The sequence below is a fragment of the Myodes glareolus genome, chromosome 14 (assembly GCF_982192425.1).
Source record: "Myodes glareolus chromosome 14, mMyoGla1.1, whole genome shotgun sequence".
Classification (NCBI taxonomy): Eukaryota; Metazoa; Chordata; class Mammalia; order Rodentia; family Cricetidae; genus Myodes; species Myodes glareolus.
The window spans coordinates 41,428,279-41,447,430 of record NC_142039.1 but is presented as its reverse complement, the minus strand read 5'-3'; the positions used below and the strand labels follow the sequence as shown (position 1 = coordinate 41,447,430).

Below are 19,152 nucleotides of genomic sequence, written 5' to 3'. Positions count from 1 at the left end.
GTAGTCCCTCCTCTTCCTAAAGTTTATTTTTTGTCTCAAAACAACTTGGTTATCTTATAATGTCATTTTGCATATGTATTTACATTTTATCATTGATATTTTCAATTATAGATTAAGTATCTCTTATCTGAAATGTTGGGACCAGAAAGATTTCAAATTCTTTTGGATATTGGAGACGCTGGCAGCAGCCGTGAAGCAACCGATTACATTGCACCCTTAGTTAGGAAGAGAAAGAGACAAATGCTGGAGCCCACCTGTTTTCTCTTTTCATCCATACCGAAAGGCCAGTCCACTGAATGCTGTCATCTACATTTAGAGTGAGTTTCCCCACCTCAGTTAACACAATCTAGAAACTCCCTCACAGACGTGAGTGTGTCTCCTAGGTGACTCTCGATCCCTGCCAAGTTCCAATCAGAGTTAACCATATCTTTTCCCTTGGTAAGGTACATTCTTTTTTGCCCCCATTTCTTTCCCAGAGTTCTTACTCTAAAGAAGTTTTAACTTGTGGTTTTTGTTACCCCTTAACCTGAAATCATACAACAAACCCTTCCAAAATGACGAATTATTCTTTTTACATATTAAAAGGTTTGTTTATGTATTTGGGTGTTTTATTTGCTTGTATGTCTGCACACCAGAGGAGGGCATCAGATCCCATAGGATTACAGTTATAGACTGACATGAGCTGTTAAGTTTGTGCTGGGAATTGAACTCAATTGGACCCCTGGAACCACAGTCAGTGTTCTTAACAGCTGAGCCGTCTCTCCAGCCTTTGGGCTATTCTTTAATCACAGACTATGCCTATTTGGGTCCTTACTCACAGCGAAAACTTGAACTTTATTTTATAATTATAATTATTATTATCTTGCCAATTATATATGTCCTCTGTAGAAACTAGCTACCAAGATAAAGTTTTAAACTTATACTTCAAACTTCCAATATACCTTTCCATCATCCAGTCTCTCCACTGCAGATCCGTTGGGTAAATGGGGTGGCTCTGTTCTGTTCACCATGGCTACCATTGTGAGGTTCAGGCATACTCTCTGAGCCATGATGACAATGTTACAGAAGTGCAAAACGATAGCCAATCCATAGCGAAAGGAGCAGAAACCTGGAACTGGGAAGTGGAAAAGACCATCTCAATTTGTAACACAGTTCAAGAAAAAAAAAATGCAGGCATTTGGAACTTTGATATCCTAGACAGTAAGTTAAAATTTTACTGTAAAATCATCCTTCTAGAAATTGCCATATAAAAGGAAGATGTGGGACTTATATAATAATCCCTATTACCTTAAAACATCATCCCAGTTAGAATGTCCCGGAATGTTAATCCAGTTTGCAAATGCTTTGGTGAGTGTCTATTTTAAAGAAACCATGGACAAATACCTTGGATTTTCTTTGGAAGTAAGACCCCTTAATGTTATCAGTCATATTTTATCTCAAAGAAACTGCTTTGATCTTCAAACTGATATGACTACTCTGGGCTGAGAAAGTCATATTTTTACATTGAGAAATTTTTTTCTGAAGAGAATAAATTTACTGAGAAAGTATCAAGCTATAGTAAAGAATGTAGTATTGGTATAAAACCAAGCACACTCATCAGTGGAGGAAATCAGGAATTACAGAAATACATGCGCATCTAGGACTAAATGGTGTGTGTGTGTGTGTGTGTGTGTGTGTGTGTATGTGCGCGCACACACACGTGCTGCATGTTGGTATACATGCTTATATATATTGGGGAAAGTGGTTGCACATTTATGGAGTCCAGAGGCCAATGCTGAGTGTCTTCCTCTGTTGTTCTTCACCTTATCTACCTTAGTCTTTGAGGAAGCATTTCTCGTGAAACTCTGGATCACTCTGGTTAAGCCAGACTGTCTGGCTACCAGACTACAGGAATCCTCCTGTATCTGTTTCCCCCGCTACCAGGATGACAGACACATTATCACCATACCTAGCTTTTTATATGGGTGCTGGGGATCTGAAGTCAGACCACTGTACTAGTGTTGCAAATGCTTTCTTGACTGATCCATCGCCCCAGGCTAAATAACTAGTCACCAAAGCTGTCTACCATAGGAATCTATTGTTATAGAGTTCCCTAACAGTCAAAAATAATCGGCATGGCCTCTCCTATATCCAAAACCAGCAGTGAGAAGCCCCACCATGCTGAATCCATCTTGCATCTGTCTGACTACTCCATCTGTGTCCTCTAAACATAGATTTAAAGCATTGTGTGATTCAATCAGTTTCCCTTGATGATTTTCCTGTTTAACTGGGAAATAGTTTGCATGTACCAGGGTTAGGATGTCTTAGGGGTGATCTTAGAATTCTGCCTACTGTGGTCCACCATCTGACTTCTAAACATTTATGTTCATCACACAAGCAAAACATAGCCAACCCATCTTAAGCATCCCTAACCCCCATTTTATTGTCATGTTACCTTGAACCTCATCAAAAGGTCATGACTTCAAATTGCCAAATCTCACCATCTAAATCAGTCCCTGATGACCCTTACAGAAGCAATTCACCTAGGGTATAATATTTATCTGTGGACTTGCTGAGGAGGCAAATGTAAGTTCTACTACTGCCAACATACAATAATGGGACGGGCATGTGCAAAACTGCAAACATTAAATTCTAAAAGAGAAAAAAGTCATGAATCCACAATGGGTTTGAAATCCATCCGAACAAATACTGTGCTTTAAAAGATGAATTTTTATCCTAGTTATAAAATAAAATGGTATAGAGTATGATAATCCAATATATGTATTGTGATTGTCAATTTCACCATATCGAGAAACTACTAGAAAAGTGGTAACTTATACTTCTGGGTTTGTTGTGAGAATGTATCCAGAAAGAGTTGGGATCTGGGTGTCTATTCCGAAGAATATTTTTTCCAGTAAGTCCATAGTGAATGCTACTCTCATGCAGGCCAATCAACATAATGCCATCAGTTTAATCGACCCCTGCGATACCTTGTAAAAGAGGAAAATAACCAAGATCCCTGTGAACTAACTTATAACACCGGGTTAGAAGATTGACAGTTATGCATGGGCACAGCATTCACCAAACCCCACATATCTATGGATGTTGCTCAAAGCTCAATCTGCCAGCAACAGAGACCAACATTGAGCCCACCATAAGGCAGTTCCTGTGGATGACCAGATAGCAAGCTGATAACAGATAGATTATATCAGATACTTTCCTGCATGGATAGGTCAGTGTTTTATATTTACTAGGTAGACAGTTATTCTGGATATGAATGTATCCTTCCTCTATGCAATGTTTTTCTAGAAATAACTTTATCTGAATTCGAAAAATGCCTTATTCCCCATCATGGTGTTCTATACAACAGGAGCTCACTTCACATCCCGAGATGTGCAGCAGAGGGCCTGTGTTTATAGACTTCATAGGTCTTACCTTACTTGTGGTTGAATGGCCTTTATGAGGACACAGTTACAGCATTAACTTGGTGGCAGTACTCTGCCGGACTGGAACAGTATTCTGCTAGAGGCTATGTATGCCTGAACCAGCATCCAACATATGGTGCTGTTTTCCCATAGTTATAATTCATGAATCCAGGAACCACGAGGGAGAGATAGAAGCCATCACCCCTAGGGATTTGGCAGCAAACGTTTCACTTCCTATTTTTGGGAGTTACTGCTCTGCTGGCCTCTACCTATTGCTTCCAGGGGGAGAAATTCAGACACTGGTGGCTTAGCAAGGACTCCATTGGGCTAGAAGACAAGGCTTCTTCCCTGGGAGACTTTGGGGTCCTCAGCCTCTGAGGTGATGAGCTATGAAAAAAGCATTCATGGGTGATAAATCTGATCTTCCAATAGATCAGTAGAATTTTGGTTTTTATTCTGTAACTTGACAAGGAATGGCAAACAGGCACTGTCTTTTAGAGTCTCTTCTAGTGTTTCCCAGACTAGTGTTTAAGGTCAATGAGACTCATTCACAACCCTATTCAAGCAGAGCTACAAATGACCCAGGCCTTCAGAAATCAAGCTATATATGCCACACCAGGTAAAGAACCACAGTCCTTTGAGGTGCTTTATGAAGGCAAAGGCTGTAGAGAATGGTAGTTATGAACATCAGCCATGACATCTGACATATATGTAAATACTAACCATGGCATGTGATGAGTCCCAGGAAAACCAATGGTGATTATCATGATATTATTATTCCCTATTTTGTTAAGTATACATTTGTGTCTAGACATGCATGTATCAAGCAAATTTATTTTCTTTCTCCTATTTTGTTTTTATCCTTTAATATGGGACTTGTTGATGATATACAAATATTTAAGCACTGTTAGTTGCATCATAGTTAGGGGATGTCAGAAGAGCATTAAGAATCATATGAAAACTTTATTGCCTTTTCGGAATATTTCCGAATTAATATTTCCATAGACCAGTTCTCTCACACGCTGTCAGTGATGTTGTGTTTAAGAAGGTGGACCGTGTTCAACAGGACAACACTACCTTTCTTGGCAAGACACTGGTTCTCCATTTGATGCTTATCTTCTTGTTCGTGGGTTTGGTCTCCATGCACTGTGGATTCAAAGCACACTGGTCAGCATATGAAAGGAAGCAACTGACCAAGCCCTCAGGAGTCCTGTCTGACTGAAAGCCAGGGTCAAAGGATGACTAACTCCATCACACCGGTGCCCTTTCACCCCCACCGAGGAGCTTAGTTAATATTCCACTTTCATAGTTTTTTTTTTTTTTTGATTCTCTTAAAATTTATCGAAAATCTGTTAACTAGCAACCCTGTCAATCCAGTTTTTTTTAATTCAATGAAAAATAGAAAACTTTATTATAGAAACAAAAACTGAGGACATTTGCTGCCAGTAGGCTTGCCCTGCAAGGCAGACTGTCAGAAGGTCAGCAGGCAGGAAGAGAGCACAGTGCACATTAAAGCTGAATGTTGGAGAAGGAGTAAATGCAAGCAAAACTCATTTTCTGTGCTTTTTTTGTTGTTGTTGTTTTGTTTTGCTTTGTTTTTTGGAAACAGGGTTTCTCTGTGTAACAGCCCTGACCGTCCTGGAACTTGCTTTGTAAACTAGGCTAGTCTCAAATGCACAGAGATCCACCCACGGCTGCTTCCCAAGTGGTGGAATTAAAGATGTGCCAGCTTATTTTCTGTATGCTAAGAGAGGTGAAGCAAGACTGTCTTCTTGCTAATGCTACACTCTCTGGAGATAGAGCGCTTTCCATAGCCCCAAGTAAACCTATCTGTAGCCTCAGTTTCTCTGGAAACAGAGTTACCGCAGCCAAGCTTCTGTCTGCCCGGGAGAAGCGGGTGGGAGGGTAATGAGTTAGGATTCAATTCTCACAAATGCTGTGAGCTTAGACTTTGAGATCTGACTTCATCAGTTCACATGACTCCCACATGTCCCCAGGACACCTAGGATTTGCATATTTGAAGCATTCTAGAATGTGTAGAACGTCAACCACAAGAATCACACGTTGGATCCTCTTTAGAACTGCTCTTTATGCAACTAATGCACACCACAGTACAGAGATACTACACATACTCACACACACGTAAACATTACATGCTTACTATTCATTGAATACAGTACACAGATGCAACACACATGCCACACAAACCTAAACAGAAAGAAACACTGTACACATACTATACATATGACCCAGTGCACAAATACCTTATACACACATATTACACACAGAGAAAAACACTACATACACATAAACAATACACATATGCCACACATTTATGCGAACTCTATACAATACTATATATACAACATAGTATGCAAATATTAAACACAGAAACACTATGCAAACATAAATAATACACACATACTACACATAGAAAGAAATACTACACAAACACTACACACATAGAAATGTGTCACACATAAGATACATACAGCACAATACATAGATGCTACTATGTACACAGAAGCACTAAATATATACCACACACAGACAGAAAAGCACACATATATTGAACATGCAATACAATACACAGATATAATAGACAATTTTACTACATATAACACATATAACCGCACTGTATATGCGGTTATATATATATATAACACTGTATATATAACACTGTATATATAACACAAAGTATATGCACGTGGATATGTTACATACATATCACATAAACACTATACACAAACCCAGTACGCACATACTGTACACGCAAAAACATTACACACATACTACATACACAAACCACAAGTAAATGCACACCTCACACACATATACATACAACACACACGAATAGTACAAACCCTCCTCACACATAGTACAAACACCTCCACCCACAAACCAAACCTACATCTCTCTGGCCTGTAATGATAAGTGTGGACAAATTGCACACACCACCGACCGGACGCACTTGCAGTCCAACATACCACACGGGCCACAAGCACCCACCCTTCCCTCCACCACTGCCATGCTACAACAGTCACGGACAGCTCGCCCCACAGTCCGTACCTTCTCTTTCCCCGTGTCCCCGTGAGTAATGCCCACTTCACACTCTTTCCTAAAAATATGGTCTTTTTCCCCCTTGTAAAAAGCCTCTAAAGATCAGCAAATTCTTCTAACAAATTTCCTCACATTGGGAAATCCTATGCCAAGGAAGGACTGCTAAAGCCTTCTGGAGAATTAAAAGTTCATTTCACTTGGCACATAATGAAAATCCACTGACCTGATTAAGACAGAACAGCCCTTACTCCTCCCTGGAAGACTTTTCACTCAACTTTAGAGGTGAATTTTTCTCCCTGCTGGTAAATCCTATATCGAATTCTTGACCTCATCATGTCAAGGGTGATGTTTAATTTTTAACTTTTCTTTTACTCTAACCTTGCATCTTTTAAGGAGAAACATGAGTCTTGAGCTCATCTCCTGGACTAGAACTTTCTGGGAACTAATCAGCAATTTCAGGATTTAATAAACAAATCTCATAGTCTCCAATCTACCCAGGAGGGAGCATGCCTTCCAAAAGTGTTCACAAGATGTCTCAATCGAGGAGGACTTTGGAATTCCATGGACTGTCCCAGGAGAGCTGTGGCTTCACGGATGGCCTATTAACTTTATTATCTCCCCCCCCCGCCCCCAACTTCTTACTTCCCTCCTTTTCCTGCTCTTTCCTTCTTTTCCCCTTCTACCTCTACTCATAATCTTCCCCCTTCCCTCCCTTCCTCTCACTCTCCTTCTCTCTTTTTCTCCCTTCTCAGCACCTTCTCTCTTTTCCCTCCTGTCCCCCTTCTTCCTTCTTCCCCGCTCCTCAGAGGTCACACCTGTTTGACATTTGACATGCCCAGAAAGCTGTACGTTTTCTTATGTCCTGCCTGTCAAAGCTGTGCCTTGTTCTGTGGCTTCTCCGGGTTCAGCTCCTGGCTCTTCTGGAACATTTGGGCTGAAACTCTTTGGGCATAATATGCTGATCAGTTAGGGACATCTAAGCCCTGATTCAGAAATTTTTCACTGTTGATAACAGCTAACATACTTAAACATTTTAATTTTTATTATGCTCTTTTCAATGTCTATCAATATTTTACATGTAACAGCTGCTCCATGACTGGAACCCAACTTTCCCCCCTAAACAACTATGTGGCCAAATGTGGTGCAAGCCTGTGAACTCTGTACCTGAGGCAGAGGCAAGAGGATCATGAGTTCGAAGCCAGTCTGGGCTACCTAACAAGTGACAGACAAGCCCTACATGCAGAATGAGACCCTGTATATTAGAAAGGGGAAGAGAAGGGAGAGAGGGAAGGGAAGGGAAGGGAGGGGAGAGTCAAATATTGAAAATGCTTTGCCCTGGAGCCTTGTCTTGTCACTCAGTTGGGGTTGTGATTCTAGGAGGTATTGATGCTCCATGTGCCGCAGCAAATCTGTCCTCTCTGCTTGATTATACATCTTGCAATTTCTGGTACCTTCCAGAAAAAGGGACTTTTTAATGATTGAAAGCTCCAAGTTAGCAGTTGTTCAATGTCCACATTTTGAATAAACAGCACTCCCACATGGCGTCAATACCCACGGTTTCGGTACAGATTACATAAGAAGGAGCTGGCTTTCCGTTTGCTGCTTCCACTTTCCACTGCATTGCGAGGCTCTGACGCCGCCGAGTTTCATGTTTAGCTTATTAATTTTTTACTTTCCCCGTTTATCATGGAACATTTCAAACCCAGAAAAGAAATAGAACAGTCCGATATAACCATGGTCATATTAACTAGCTTCCACTATTATTAACATTTGAATTTCTCTGTCTAATTGTTGTTTCTGTAATATTCTAAAGCAATTATCAGACACCATGTAATTTCTTCTCCAAAAACAAAATAAAACAAAAAACAAACAAAAAGAAAGTGCAGCAAAGAAACTTAATTCATCAGAAAAATCTCCAACATGGTTAACAAGCTACCAGCACTAGTAAATAAATAAAATACTTTAAATTTCCTCAGTTACTTCAGAACTATCCTCTTTATATTTGATTGATTTTTGTTTGTTTTGGGAATGGGTTCTCATGCAGTCCAGATTGGCTTAGAAGTCATGCTGTAATCAAAGATGAACTGGATTTCCCGATTCTCCTGCCTCTATTTACTGAGTGCGGGGATTTCAGACATACGCCACTGTCAGCTTAGCTGGGCTCTGTGAACGATGGCCAAGCACTCTACAGCCCCAGTCAGCAGGTCCTTGTTTTGTTTTGTTTCTTTAAAAAATTAAATTATATGTGTGCGTGCCCATCAGTGTATATGAGTGTGGGTATTCTCAGAGAAGGTATTAAATCCCCTGGAGCTAGAGTTACTGGTGATTGTGAGCTTCTTGACATTGGTGCTGGAAACTGAACTAGGGAAGAGGAGAAAGCATTCTTGATCCCCAAACCATCTTTCCAGGTCCAGGGTGTCGTTATTTCTTGACCGTCCCTTGAGAACTTGCTACCTTAATGAGATAGTTCATTAGTTTTACCCTTAAAGAATTCCCTCCCAGTACCACATGCATTCCAACGGTGAGAAGTTCATGTTAAATCCGGAAATGTTGGCACCTGCTTATAAATCCTAGCACTTGAGAGGTTGGGGCCGGGGAATCATGAATTTGAGGCCAACTTGGGCTACATGTGGCGTTCCCGGCTAACTTGTTTTGCATATTGAGATCTTATCTAAAAATAAATAAAAGAATCATGTAAAGATTAGCGATATATATGAAACCAGGAGTGGAGTAACACGTTTATATCCATCCTGACACTCGGGAGACTGAGGCAGGAAAGACCATGAGCTCGAGTGAGCTCGGACGACATAGAAAGTTCAACGGTCCAGAGGTCAGTCTGTGATACACATCAAGATCCAGTATTTCAAAAAGTCACTCTGTAAAAGCCGATGACATACCTGGTAATGAAACCATTATTGGCATACCTAGTCAACGGAAGAATTCCCAGTCTTTACCGACCAGGGGTATCCCACTCTTTGACTTTCCTAGGCTATATAGGATGAACAATTTCCTTGTGCCAACATTAATTGCAAGATCATTCACAAAAAGTCATAAACAATAAAAATGTCCGTGTATATCTGCCACTATAAAAAGGCAAAATCCTTACACAATAGCCTCAATAACATAGTGCCCCATTAGGATAGTCTTTCAGGATTGATGAGAAGGCTCCCTCTTTGTAATCAATAATAAAGTGAGCCCTTCTAAGTAATAAAACTTCATTGATTCGAATAGTCATTATAAAAGTAAAAGAAAAAGCCATGTGGTGGTGGTGTGAACCTTTGATCCTAGCACTTGGGAGGCAGAGTTAGGCGGATCTCTGAGGTCAGCCTGGTCTACAGAGACAAGGTCCAAGGACAGTCAAAGCTACACAGGGAGACCCTGTCTCTAACCCCAGCCACCACCACCACCCCCAATAAAAAGTAAAGAGAAGAAGGCAACATGAAACAACTGTGCGATTTGATGTTGTATTTAAGATACTCCTGCCTCAGTATCTGATTTCATGGAAATACCCGCTGTTTCACTGAGTTCTTCCAGTGTTCAGATATTTTCCTTCTTATTCTACCAGGACGGTGCTTCATTCTTGAAAACAGTTTCTCACCAATGTAAGCATGGGCAGGAAGTTATGACACAATAAAAGCTGTGACTGTGAAGAGAAGAGCATTCATCTCTGGGAAGAAGGGAACTATATGAGTCTAATAAAAGAGGCATGTGGTGATTTGAATGAGAAGAGCCTCCATAGGCTCCTATATTTGAATGCTTAGTCACCAGGGAGTGGAACCAATTAAGGATTAGAAGGATTAGGAGATGTGGCCTTTTTCGAAGAATTATGGTCTTGTTGAGGACATATGTCATTGCGGGTAGGCGTTGAAGATTCAAAAGCCCCCACCAGGCCCAGTCTCTCTGAATGTAAGGTATCAGAAGCTGCTCCAGCACTAAGCCTGCCCGCTCGCTGCCACACTTCCTGCTATTATGATGGCCTAACCCTCTGAACCTGCCCCAGTTAATGCTTTCTTTTACAAGAGTCATCTTGGCCATGGTGTCTCCTCATAGCAATAGAATGGTGACTAAGACAAGACACAAGCGAGGATTTCTTTAGGTGGAATGTCAGACCGCAGCTCAGATTGGGACAGACGGTGTTTCATTTAGAAGCTGCCAGGCAATGTTTTTCTGTAGACTGAAAATGGAGTTGCAAGTATACCAAAATATTGATTATTTCCCCAATAATTATGAAATCTGCTTTAATTTAAGTGAAATAATAAGGCTTCAAAAATTACTAAATATGTAATACTGTTTTCATCAACAAATTTTGGTACAAAATTCTGCTATACTATCATAAATCCAAATCATAATCTCTCAACATTTATCCTTGATTTATCCTTTTGTTTTGTTTGTTTGTTTGTTTTTCGAGACAAGGTTTCTCTGTAGCTTTGGAGCCTGTCTTAGAACTAGCTCTTGTAGACCAGGCTGGCCAGGAACTCACAGAGATCTGCCTGCCTCTGCCTCCCGAGTGCTGAGATTAAAGACATACACCATCACCACCTGTCTTGACTTGTCCATCTTACATCCAAGTGCAAAGAATGCATTGCTATACTCAGCTCACCAACAGTTTTAAGGAATTCTTGGATTTGATGCTGATGCAGCCCTTAGGAAAGTCACTTTTGATGATAATTTGCCCGATGGCATCCATTTTTATGCCTTTGTGCATACATTATCTTGATAATACTTCATTAAGCATGGGCTTTGGGCATCAATTTCTTTATCTTCTATTAATTTGAAAAGCCCCCTTCTTTTACCTATCATTGCTAAAGTCTGGTATGTACCTTTAATCTCACACTCAGTATACACAGATAAACGGATCTCTGTGAGTTCGTGTCAGCGTAGTCTACAAAGTGACTTCTAGGCCAGCCAGGGTTATACAGTGAGTGTCTCAAAGAAACAAACAATAACAAAAACTGTACCAGATATATTGACAGCGACAAAAGAAAATCAATTTTAACATATCCTCTTATCGCTTCATATAAATCCCTTGATTTATATGTGGATTTCCTTAGTGACACTGTATTTCTCATTGATACCTTTAATGAAGATTACTAGTTGAGTTGTTTTGTGTCATTAGCACTGCCATCTATGGTCACAGCAAAAGATTTAAAATAAGAAACTAAACTTCCAGTGTCTTTAATCCACCAGATGAGACAACTAATCTAAAAAGTCCTTCCTCCTTCTCAGTGTGGGTTATGTCTGCCACACTGCCCCCTGCATTGTTTCAGAACTTCGTAACTTTCAGAACTTACCATCAGTAACTTGTTTTGGAATTTTTGCTTTTAAATATCTACCACATAATTAGCCTTAATAACAGAATCTGTTTACATTACAGCTTAAAAAAAACACTTTTTTCTTGAGAAGACAGACTCTTGCTCAGCTCTGCTCATTTTCCTTCCAATACAATCCTCGATGGGAACCAGATTGGGCAGTGTGTTTGTGTGCCCACTGTCTTTTCAAAACACCATCTCAGAGAGCTTGCACAAAGCCCTTACACATTAAGCACAGCAGTTATTTGCCTCAGCGGGTTAATCAGAGTGATTATTTGCCTCCCCAGAAATGCAGTTATCTGTTCACTTTCATTGAATAATCTTCCTTCGTTTGATAATGCCGCTCTTGGGGGCATTCTGTTTTCTTTTGAGACTTTGTAGAATCCATGCTGGGATTGATGAATAATAAAACGTGTGTGGCTGTATGTACTTTTATCATGAAAATTAATTGGCAGGAAAAGAGAAAGCAAGGATTGGGCCCTTGGATATGCATCATCTGTTGGTGCCGTGTGAAGCAGAGGCTGGCAGACCGTGCTGGATGACGTCTGAACACAGCATCCGGAAGTGACTATGAATCCTTACCTGTCTTTTAAACAAGGCTGAGCTCCACCATATTCAAGTAGTTGGGTATTATCTTGATGGCTCGGTCCTTTGGGAAAACTATGTGGACTCAAATGATAGAAATTAAAATGTGTCAAAGGTAAATTCATATGAAAACCAGAGAGCGACTGTCACCCTTCCTTATACCCATCCTCAGGGGAGAGAAATGTTTGAGAGAACTCTCCTGTGAGATTTGGGTGAATTTCTCTCTACGGTCTCAACCATCTCTCTACAATCCTCAATTCCCATGGTGAAATAAAAGCTACCATGTGTGCGAGACAGACAGCTAACTGGTGGGTCTTTGGTCTGGATAGCCCTTATGTTAATTAGGTAAACTTCTACTTACTGAGACCCAGCAGCATAAGACAATGCATTGCTTAGTGCAGTATCTATAACTTCTTTGGAGATTAATAGAAATGTCAACCAAGATTTATAGTATGTTTATTCTGTGTGATTAAATTTTGGCACGATTAATTTCTCGCCTCTAATGTAATACTTTGGGGAAGTCTTTTAATCTCAAGGCCATAATGAAATTAAAATAATAAATGCCAGTTTATGGCATTGTCATAAAGATTTAATTAAAGAACAGATATAGTTTGTTGACTTCTGGCAAGTGCTCCTGATCCAAGTAGAACACACCTTTATGGGTGATATGAGGCAGAAACTTCAAACACACTTTTTGGGTTAGATTCCTCAGGACTGAACTTCAGCCTTGACGTTCATGGCTGGACCTGGCCAAGCTACTAAACCATTCTTGGAGTGTTAGTAATGTTCATTACTGTTATTATTCAAGAACAATTCAGTTCTCCCCATTTGAAAGTAAGGATCTATGCCCAAGAGGCAGATGCAAATCTGGAACATTCTAAGGAGGAGGAAACATTGGCTTTGCACACTTGGATTTACTGTGAGGCAGGAAAGAGGGGGAAAAGTGAGACAAATTCCACCGTGATCCTATCCATGCCACCTTCATGTATTGTTGTATCCACAGATCCACAAGTGAAGTCATTAACAAGCAAATTGCTCCCAGTGGGCTGCCATACATGATGCAACACCGAGTTGTCATCTAGAATTACAAACTGTCTAGAAGGTTCCATTTGGTTCTGCTCACCCCATGGTCAGAACCACACTAACCCATCATGCTTCTTACACATATGCACCCTGAGCAACTTGTCATCTGGACAGACTCACCCCTGCCCCTTCATTCAGAAAGGCAAAGCAACATCTCACACACATCCAACTTCTTAACAAACCAAGTGTCACCTCTTTCTTTCACTGACAGGCTCTATAGATGCATCTGTATTTAGAAAAAACTATGCTCATAAAGCTAAAGAAAAGGAGCAGGGAGAATATGATGTGTTTTGAATTTCAAAGGCAACCAAAATCACTTTGAGAAACCTCATTGCAAGGCAAGTGTCCTCTTTTAATCCCAGCACTCTGGAGATAGAGTCAGGGGGATCAGAAACCCAAAATTATCCACAGTTTTTTAGTAATTCAAGGTCATGCTGCCCCCATCTCAACAAAACAAAACAAAACAAACTATAGTAATTGAGCAGTCTTTCAGGTTTTCTGGTCTTGGTCCTTGTCTTGTGACCCCAAAGAATAAGAGCCATGAAGTCGAAACAATGAGAAGAAATTAAGTAAAAGTAACTTCTTGATGATTAACAGGAGACCCCAAATGTTTCACCAAGGAGACCTGTCTAGGGTCTGCTTGTGCTTCATTTTGTTTTTGACACGAGAGTCTCTGTGTGCAGTCCTGGCTGTGCTGGAACTCACTGTGTAGACCAGGCAGAGCTCAGGTTCCCACGGATCTGCCTAGCTTGGCCTCCGGAGTGCAGGGATTAAAGATTTATGCCACCACCCCAGGTCTTTGTCTAGGGTTTTTAAATGTTGACTAACAAAGAAAGTAGCTTTGAGTGATCACAGAAGAGCCTGCCAGTCTGGAAAGGGCACCCAGGAAGTTCAAGTTCATTTCCTCCCCACAGTTCCACCTTTTAGACATTATGCCTAATGGCAGAAGCAGATCGGCTTGTTGCTTGAAATAATATGTGTTCCTGATTTTTCTTCTCAGAGACTTGGTGTTGGGGTCTTCACTGCAGGACGCTCCCATAGACATTTCTTGCCATGGCCTGTGCCATCTCTTCTTGTTTTCACAGCTGCCTTTTATTTGACTCCCAATATGTTCAAGGCACAGGATACAGCTTTTAACACGTACAGGAACATATCAAGTATAAATATCCATATAGCATTTGGGTTCTGAGTATCCTTCTGTCATTTTGAGAGCACATTACTGTAGGAGGTAAACAGGTTTCTGTACTAACAGGTAAGTACTAGGGGAACCTTGAATGTTAAACACAGAGGGTTGTTCCTTCAAAGGAAGAGAACGTATAGCCTGCTATCTGTGCCGTTGGGAGCAGACATGGTGACTTTTTTTTTTTTCATATTTCTGTAGTAGAGACCTTCTACCTCCAGACCCTTATTATGAGCTTGTTTTTCTTAATCTGTAGAACCCGTCTTTATGGAAGGTATCATATGTATTTGCAAAGAGTTGATGTAGCCATGTCTGATCTTTATTTAGCTTACTTTGAGCTTTATTGTACATGCGGGATTGAGTTAATTATCACCAGAAAAGTTTTCACCAAGTTGCAATTTGCTTAAATATTCCTAAAATAAACTTGTCAGGGTCAGGCTCCTGAAGTTTGAACCAACACTAGCTAGTTAGGCATATTGAACAAAATGGCCTCCCACAGTGATTGTCAGAGAGACACTGCACCACCCCGTTGCTCCAGCTCATTCCAATGATTAGTCAGGATTCCTAAGTCTCTACCTGTCTCCTTTAAGGGTCTGCCTGTCCCCTGTCTAAGAAAGGTAAAACTGTTGCCTTAGATTTTAGGAGTGTTCATTGTGCACCTAAGGAACTGCCATTTTCATCAACTGCAATGGATAGAGTTTTAACCATTTCTCCTTTCCACAGAGACACTAAACCATGACTTTACAGTGGCAGCAAGGTCAGCAGGCCACGCTGAAGGGATCCTTCACGGGCTGTCCCTGAAAGTCAGCAGTAGCCACTGTGATCAAACGAAGCAAGGGAACTCTGGCAAGAAAATGCACACCTGCTTTTCAGTGCCCCAAATGAGTATAACAACGGCTGTGAGCAGGCTTTTTATGAAGTAGGAAAAAACCACATCCAGACATCCTGTGCTTTTTGCAAGTTTATATATTTTAAAAAATTTTGAACTTAGACTATTACAGCCTCCATCTCAGAGCCTTTGCTGTGTCCTGCTAGTCTTCAGTTCATCTCTTTCCCACATTCTACCGCAGTCTCCTCCTTCAAGGTCTCCCTACGGACTGCTGCCTTCTCCTTAGGTCAGACCTTTACCCAATACTCCCCTTTTATATTTCCATATCCTTATTTTAATCAAACTATGTGAGATTTTTCTGTTGTTAGTTCTCCCTCCCTTTTGGTGTTCACTTTCTTGATATAAAAATCACAACACTAATATAAAGAAAGAAAGAAAGAAAGAATCACAACAGTAAGCTCAAAGAAGACATTTTATTCTGGATCCAAATATGAGCGGCCGTGGCATGGAAACATAGATTTAAGTTACCCCAAATTCTGTGTTCTCATGTGAAAGCCGTTCTGTTAAGTTATTGTAGAACCAGAACAAAGGAAGTCACAGATCAGGACACCTTTAAATGCATTGGTAGAAACAGTAGGCAGATTGGTTAAAGAAAAGTGGAGATAGCTGAGAGCCTCAAGTATGTGTTTATTCAACACAAAGAGACAGGGTTAAAATGGGACTATTAGAGTGGAATGTGCTCCGAGAGGACCAGCACCCTCATGAAAACAGGAGACACAGAAAAACAGACACACAAAGGGAGCCCGATGTGAATGCTGGGAGCAAAGGAGGAGCCCAGTCACTGCGTGACTGACAGACTCTGCCTCTCTAATTATTTGCCTCCTTAGTCATTGCTCTCGCTGGTTTATTTTGTCAACATGATGCAAGCGAGCAGTATCCGGGAAGAGAAACCTCAAGTGAGAAAATGCTTCCATCAGATCGGCCCATAGAGACTCTCTTCCATGACACACGGGCGCGGCATACTTCAGTCACACACACACATTCCTCTAGTTTTGTGCTTGGTACTTTCCTCGCTGAATATGCAGGCAGGGGATTCCCTTCAGCATGCACCCTGTTCACTGCCTTTATGCTTTTCTAGAAATTGGACTCTGGTTTGGGAAATCGGACCTTCTCATTCAACATCTAGCCCAAAAATTAATGGAAGAAAACTTCCCTGTATCTTTCAGCATGGGATTGTAAACCTTCATCTGTGACCCATGTGTGTCCTTCTACTACTGTACCCAAGACAGTGTTTGTCAGGCACATTAGAAGAAAAACTGTATTTAACTTACTCTAGTGCCCTAACAGACATAGTGGAACTCATATCAAGATCACGGTCTTTGCTGAGTTTGTTCATGCTTGGCCTTTCTAACTATGTCCTGATGAATTCAGAATTTATTTCATTGCCTCTGTAGGAAATGACTTGAGAACAGTAATCTCCATCTTAGGCAGCAGAGATCAGCATGGGGAACAATCCCTGGTGCTGATCTGGTTCTGACCCACTAATGCCTACAAACCATTACTTTACAAAAACACTGAGCCAGTTCTACTTTCCATCCCTACAAGTGATTTAGCCACTTAATTAGGTAGATTCCAGAGAAGAAAGACACCAGCCACCCAGAGCAGTCTCAGAACAGTGTGAAAAGAGATAATTTGCGCAGGATCTGACACAGGGAAAGAACACCACAAAGGATTATAGAGAGAATCAGATCTGGCACAAAGGCCAAAACAAACAAACAAGACCAAATGGACAGAGGGAAGAAGTTTCTAGAACACTTAAAGAGGGTTGCCTGCGCCTGGGGATCCACAGACTATATTTTCCTTTCTCTGTCAAAGCTCTAGCTGAAGCTGGTGGGCAAGGGAGTGTGAGTACAGGCCATGCAACTTACCCTCCAGTGGCCTGTGCACAGTGAAAATAAATGGAACACATGTGACAAACATGGCAATAGCCAACCCAGCAAATAGAAACTCCAGGCTAGGAGTGTATACCAGTGGTAGAGCGCTTGCTCTACTTCCAGAACCACATGACACAACCAAGAAAGAGAATTACAGGCCAATCTCACTCATGAACATCGATGCGAAAATTCTCAATAAAATACTGGCAAACCGAATCCAAGAACACATTAGAAAAATTATCCATTATGATCAAGTAGGCTTCATCCCAGAGATGCAGGGATGGTTCAACATACGCAAATCTATCAATGTAATCCATCATATAAATAAACTGAAAGAGAAAAACCATATGATCATTTCATTGGATGCTGAAAAAGCATTTGACAAAATTCAACACCCATTTATGATAAAGGTGTTGGAGAGACTGGGGACACAAGGATCATACCTAAATATAATAAAAGCAATATACAGCAAGCCGACAGCTAACATCAAATTGAATGGAGAGAAACTCAAAGCCTTTCCACTAAAATCAGGAACACGACAAGGCTGTCCACTCTCTCCATACCTCTTCAATATAGTGCTTGAAGTTCTAGCAATAGCAATAAGACAACATAAGGAGATCAAGGGGATTCGAATTGGGAAGGATGAAGTTAAACTTTCGTTATTTGCTGACGATATGATAGTGTACATAAGAGACCCCAAAAACTCTACCAAAGAACTCCTACAGCTGATAAACACCTTTAGTAACGTGGCAGAATACAAGATCAACTCCAAAAAATCAGTGGCACTCCTATACACAAAGGATAAAGAAGCAGAGAGGGAAATCAGAGAAACATCACCTTTCACGATAGCCACAAATAGCATAAAATATCTTGGGGTTACTCTAACCAAGGAAGTGAAAGACCTATTTGTCAAGAACTTTAAGCCTTTGAAAAGAGAAATTGAGGAGGATACCAGAAAATGGAAAGACCTCCCCTGCTCTTGGATTGGGAGAATCAACATAGTAAAAATGGCAATTCTACCAAAAGCAATCTATAGATTCAATGCAATCCCCATCAAAATCCCATCAAACTTCTTCACAGACCTTGAGAGAACAATAATCAATTTTATATGGAAAAGCGAAAAACCCAGGATAGCCAAAACAATCTTATACAATAAAGGAACTTCTGGAGGCATTACTATCCCTGACTTCAAACTCTATTACAGAGCTACAGTATTGAAAACAGCTTGGTATTGGCATAAGAACAGAGAAGTCGACCTATGGAATCGAATAGAAGACCCGGATACTAACCCTCAAACCTATGAACACCTAATTTTCGACAAGGGAGCTAAAGGTATACAATGGAAGAAGAAAAGCGTCTTTAACAAATGGTGCTGGCATAACTGGATGTCAACCTGTAGAAAATGAAAATAGATCCATATCTATCACCATGCACAAAACTCAAGTCCAAATGGATTAAAGACATCAACATCAATCTGTCCACTTTGAACCTGACAGAAGAGAAAGTGGGAAGTAGTCTACAAGATATAGGCACAGGAGGCCACTTCCTAAGTAGGACCCCAGTAGACAGACAATAAGAGAAACAATGAATAAATGGGACCTGCTGAAACTGAGAAGCTTCTGTAAAGCAAAGGACACTGTCAGTAATACAAGAAGGCTGCCTTCTGACTGGGAGAAGATCTTTACCAACCCCTCATCAAAAAGAAATTAATATCAAATCTGACAAACAGAAAATAAATAATTGTTCTACTAAGATTGCCCCTCTAGAC

At 40.7% G+C, this 19,152-nt stretch overlaps 1 protein-coding gene across 5 annotated transcripts in view; it reads right to left on the bottom strand.

Annotated features, from left to right (window-relative positions):
- Positions 1-6,836, bottom strand: part of Slc17a1 (solute carrier family 17 member 1) — a 30,797-nt gene extending 23,961 nt beyond the window's left edge. For 4 of the 5 annotated variants that reach the window (XM_085699308.2, XM_048428053.3, XM_048428051.3 and 1 more), the window contains exons 1-3: positions 6,688-6,836; positions 4,482-4,550; positions 942-1,114 (exon numbers count right to left, since the gene is read on the bottom strand). In XM_085699308.2, the coding sequence (XP_085555434.2) occupies positions 942-1,114; positions 4,482-4,509 (201 nt within the window). In that variant the 5' untranslated portion in view covers positions 4,510-4,550; positions 6,688-6,836. The other variant, XM_048428054.3, reaches the window with a different exon arrangement.
- Between the last annotated feature and the right edge of the window lie 12,316 nt (positions 6,837-19,152).